Source organism: Elaeis guineensis, chromosome 8, assembly GCF_000442705.2.
Source record: "Elaeis guineensis isolate ETL-2024a chromosome 8, EG11, whole genome shotgun sequence".
In the NCBI taxonomy this organism is placed as follows: Eukaryota; Viridiplantae; Streptophyta; class Magnoliopsida; order Arecales; family Arecaceae; genus Elaeis; species Elaeis guineensis.
Window position 1 is genome coordinate 95,113,352 of NC_026000.2, and position 5,262 is coordinate 95,118,613.

The 5,262-nt window shown below is 43.1% G+C and overlaps 1 protein-coding gene across 1 annotated transcript; it reads right to left on the reverse strand.

Annotated features, from left to right (window-relative positions):
- Nucleotides 1–2,553: 2,553 nt before the first annotated feature.
- On the reverse strand, nucleotides 2,554–5,053 carry LOC105036105 (polyphenol oxidase, chloroplastic). Its single transcript, XM_010911846.4, has 2 exons — nucleotides 3,706–5,053; nucleotides 2,554–3,313 (listed from the first exon to the last, which is right to left on the reverse strand). The coding sequence occupies exons 1-2, from the start codon at nucleotides 4,903–4,905 to the stop codon at nucleotides 2,750–2,752; spliced, it is 1,764 nt and encodes a 587-aa protein (XP_010910148.1). The 5' UTR covers nucleotides 4,906–5,053; the 3' UTR covers nucleotides 2,554–2,749.
- Nucleotides 5,054–5,262: the final 209 nt, after the last annotated feature.

A 5,262-nucleotide genomic window follows, 5' to 3' on the forward strand; every position in this document is an offset into this window, starting at 1 on the left:
CGGTGACGTCGAGCGGTCGGGTTCGGTGACCGACAACGGCCCACGGTGACGGCAAATCAAGAATAAAGACAAAAATAGGAGATTCAAAAAATAAGGATTTTTGAAGGGATTTTTCAGTAGAAAACTCAGTAAAATCCAAGATAAAAATCCTTAAAAGATTGACAGAATAAAATAGAAGAGATTTTACCTAATTTGGATTTGGTTTGACTCAATTTTCGACGGCCACAAGAAGATTAATCCGTCAGCAAATAAGACGAAAGAAGGGAAGAAACTCAGTGATTAATCGGTGATTTTTGTGAGAAACAAACTGTTGAGATTGAGGTCTTTAAATAGATCTTAACTAGGGAGAGTTTCAATTCGATTTCAATCAGGTTTTCTAGATGATATTTGGATTTGATTGGGAGAAGAACTCCTTCATGAATTCTTTCAGTTCCAAACTCTCTGCCCGCAGCCTAGCACGAGCAGAGCACGTGCTGGCTCCAAAATTTTTATTTTTTTTTATTACTTTGAGATTTGTGTGGTTGAGAATTGGGGTACTACCCTAGAAATATTCTAAATCAGAATTTTTAAGATTTTTGATCTCATAGGTATAATCTCATCATAACCCTAAAATCATTGTCTTAATTTATGGGGTTCATTATTAAATGTAAGATACAGCATATAATGAAAATAAATACCTTATATTTATAAAGTGTCATTACATCAGTCCGAAAGATTACAAGAAAAATTCATCAAAATATAAATTTTGATTAGCTTGTAAGGCATATTTCTTTCATAGCATACCTGCAGCAACCTCTCCATGTAGCCTGATGAGTTCAAAACGAAAGAAAAAATCTACATAGTTAAAATTGTAGCTACAGTGAAAAAATTCATCAGAAAATCCTATCTTCCACACATGCTTACTGCCTACTATTTAGAGAGAGATATATATAATCTCCCTCTCTCTTACTGACTATCCACCATCCGATCATCATATCTTATGCTCCTCTAACTGAGTAGTCTTCTCCATCGATTGGAATATAGTCACCAGGCATGACTCTCTATCTAAATCCATTCAATAACTCTCAAATAATATATTATCTAATAGTTCAAAAATATTATTCCTCTTGACCATCAATCAGGAGGAGCTATTTGGGGATTACTCCATTTAAAGCAGTCCCATCCTGCAACTAATGTTTAGATCCTATCTCTTATTCTTTTAAATGGAGGTCTCTATCACCAAGCAAGTGGATTCATAGCTCGTGTTCTTTTTTTTTTTTTAAATGCTAAATGTAAGCCTCCTTCATTTTTTTTTTTATTATTTCTTAAATGCAATAGGTTCAACTGCAAAGAGAATTATGTAGGCCATTTGATGTATGAAATGTGGCATCTCATATTGGTAACACGTAGTATTATGGATGTGCAACACTTATCGCATTGAGAGACCACAGGCTTCTCTTTTAATGTATTTGTATAGATTTGAAAGGGTAAGTCTCTATTATCATATTTGCAAGTATCAAAATAAAATAATTTAATAATAAAGTAGAGTAGAACCATATTTTATTTTGTTTGTGATCCAAACCTAATTCAAATGAAAATATATTTAGGTTTGGCTCTAAAATTGTCGTGCCTAACATAATTTAGAGACAAACTTTACTCGTTAGATTTGGATAACCGTAAGGATGGCAATGAATCAGATATGCATCGGATTGGCTTATATTTATATCCACTCCATAAATAAAATCTCATATCCATATCCATCTCTTATCTGCCTCGGATTGGATCGGATACCTATAAATTATATAAAATTATTATAATATTTAAAAGAGATATATATTAAGATTGTATCATATCAGATTTGAATCGATACCATTATCCATATTCGATACGAATTAATTTTAAATTTTTTTTTTAAATTCATATCCATCCTGAATTCTAATCAAATTGGATCGATTATCTGATGAATCAGTTAAAATTATTATTTTGAATAATTTGAAATATTGATAGTAATTATTGAAATAAATATTTTATGCCATCCGTGTAGTGATTGCTGTTTTTAATTAACTCTTCTGTGGGCTTTTAGCTATCTTATAATTAAAGCAGATACATTTTTTGGCGGCATCATTGGCTTGAAGCGGAGATAAACAAAAATCTTTGCTTTTATTTTAAATGATACGAAGGCTTGGAAATAATAAAATTATAATTAATTAATATTATAATATCTCTAATATTAATATTTAATAATAACAAAATTATTTTTAAATATTTAAAAATATAAAAATCTGACAGGCTTAGGAGTGTGGGCGCGTGCAGAGGGGTTTTATTTATCTTTACGTTCCTGGATTACTGGGACAGATGTCGGCCGAAATCTTGGCTGAAATATTTTTTTTATAAGAATAAAAAAACCAACGCCCTACCAACCACAGGTTTTCATTCCTCCGGAGAACGGTAACGCATCATTTGGAACATGGAACCACTAGTTCCCATTCGGGCTTCCACTCTGGAAATCTTGTAGCCTTAAATTAGCTTATCACGTAGGCAGGATAGAGGCAAAACAGAGACAGGACAAGAAGCTCGAGCAACATACAGCGTATGTATGGATTATTCATAGGAGGACGACGACAGCTCATGATCCTCTAGCTGCGCCACCAGACGCGCCATACAGAAGCGAGCTGTTGAGATAAACACAAATCACTCCAAAGAGCAAATGCCACGCAATGCAAGGGAACGAAACAGAAATCCAGCGATTAGTCGACAGACAATTCACGCTTTAGAGAAGTCTCGGGTTGTCGGTCTGCAGCAGCTTGATCAGAACGCCCCCAATGGTGAACTCGCCGACTCGAGGGACCAGCGTGACCACGAGCTTCTCGGCGTCCTCGGCCTCCAGGTCTTCCAGCAGGGAGGTAATCCCTAGCTTGAGGGAGCTCTTCTTCTCCTTGCCCTTCATCCCTTTGTGCGGCAGCCTCACAAAGGTCCCCGCAAAGTCCCCATAGTCGGGTCCAGCCAGGTCGCCGTAGGGCGCCGCGATGTACACGTCGAATCGTGCCGGCCCCTCGGTATCGACCGAGATGTTCTTGATCAGCAGCACCTCCACTTTCTCCTCTTTCTCTGTCTTACTGCGGCTCTTCTTTGGCCTCGGCACCATCACCCGCAGCACCATCTTGGACAGCTCCCTTGGCTCCGAGCCGAACGGTCCCACACGCACCAGAGACAGCTCCGTCTTCGTCTTTTCCTTGGTCTCCGTGGTCTTAACGCAGTTGAGCTTGTTCATCCATGGGATCGGCACTTCTTCGTACGTGTACCTAAGCTTGTTCGGCTTCAGGCAGTCTCTCACCTGGATTCCGACGGTTTTTTTTTTTTTTTTATTTTGGAAAAAATATATCCATGTCAATATCGATTCATCTTTGATTTGAAACATGGATGTATGCACTAATTTGATAAGCAAAAAAGTAGAAACCAAGGGAACATCAAATTTTAACCATCGGTAGTAATTTACTCTGTATTGTCTCTATGCGCATATCTTTTTTGGTTGAAAATCCGTTGTTATAATTTATACAGCAATGGAAGAAGAAAAGTCCATTACCTTTGCAGCAATTAAAAAGAAAAAGAGCAGCAAAATGGTTCCACAATCTACACGACTGATTTCTATGTACATTCTTTTGATATAATATATCAAATTGAAACGAAAAGATGGTGGTATGAGTGGTGAATTAAGTAATTAATTACCTTAACTCGGACAACCTGCTCGTTCTCATCGTAGAAGATGAATGTGGTGTCGAGCCAGTCCGTGTCGGTGAACTCGACCTTGTTGCCACGGAACATGCGGTAGATGTGCCAGAGGCGGTCGACGTTGGCGTGGAGGCTGAAGAAAATGCAGTCTTTGCCAGCGGTTGAGAAGTCGCCCATGTCAATGTAGGGAGATGTTGGCGTGCCCACCCACATGTGGACGGCGTTGTGGATGTTCTCCAGCTGCCCGAACCCATTGGTAGTATCCGCCTCCTGCCCAGCCCGCAGCGGGTCCCCCATGAATAGCTCCGCCAGCGGCAGGGACTGCTTGAACGTCTTCTTCATGTAGCACAGGTTGGCCAGCACCAGCGCATTCCCTGTATCCCCGCTTCCCGCCGTGCTGTCATAGCTGTACTTGTAGTCGACGATGGCCGGCGAGTAGTGGGAGGTGTCCCGGTTGGCGTTGTAGAGAGGCGACGAGGTGTCGTTGGTGAAGAACTCCGGTATCGTCATGCCGTCATCGGAGTCGAAGTTCCAGAATGGGAGGGTGAAGGTGTTGTCGTCGATGAGCTTGCCTAGGATGCGCTCGTAGAAGTGGAGGTAGTAGCGGTGCCAGGGGAGGAATAACCAGCTGTTGTGGACCTGGACGGGGACTCCGGGGAAGCCCACCTGGTCGTAGGCTTCGTTGCAGTATGCGCAGTGAACTCGAGCCTGCTGGTAGAAGTTCCAAGGGTGGTTCTCCGGTAGTTCTTTCATTTTCTTCACCGCCTCCTCGTACTTCTCCATGTACTCGCTGTCGTTAATTAGCAGGTGGGCGGCACGCCGCACCCGGAGCGGTGTCTCCGGGAAGGTGTAGTCGACGATGTCGGCGCTGGTATAGGGAGGGCAACATTTGATGTTGTTGCCCAGCCCAGGGGAGTTGGCGTCGTGGCACTTGGAGAGGTCCGGGGGCATGACCGGCGACGCCAGAGCCATCTTGCCTGCTGCTGCTGCGCCGCCGGTCAGCCCGCCTAGCGCGATCAGCACGTCGCGCCGGTCCATCAGCAGCGATGACGGTGGCGGCTGCCGGGCGTCACCGTTGCTGTGGCAGGAAACACGGGGCCGGATGAGGCGGCGGCACGGGGCAGCGCCGGAGCGGCGTTCTTGGAGGGGACATGCGGAGGGGGAGATGGTGCTCAAGAAACCTACACTGGCGGACATGTCTGGTTGTTTGTTTACGTGAAAAATTGTAAGGGAGGGTGGATATATGGATGGACGGTGTTGTGAGTACTGACACTTGCTTGGCTAATTGGTTTCTCCCACAATAGAGCGACAACCACGGGCGGAGGGGGCACAAGGCAGATGTTGCAGCCTGAGACATGGTGCAAGCAACGCTATGTATAGACTTCAGCGGCTTACCACGAGTCTAACTTGTTAATTGACGACATGTGTGGACCCGTGATCGGTAGCACGGAACAAAGTTTTACCACCACCAAGTGAAACCTTTATGTTCGGGCCACCAATAATTGCGCACCGACTCTGGCCTAATTATAAGGCAAAGCTTCTGACGGCTCTGCG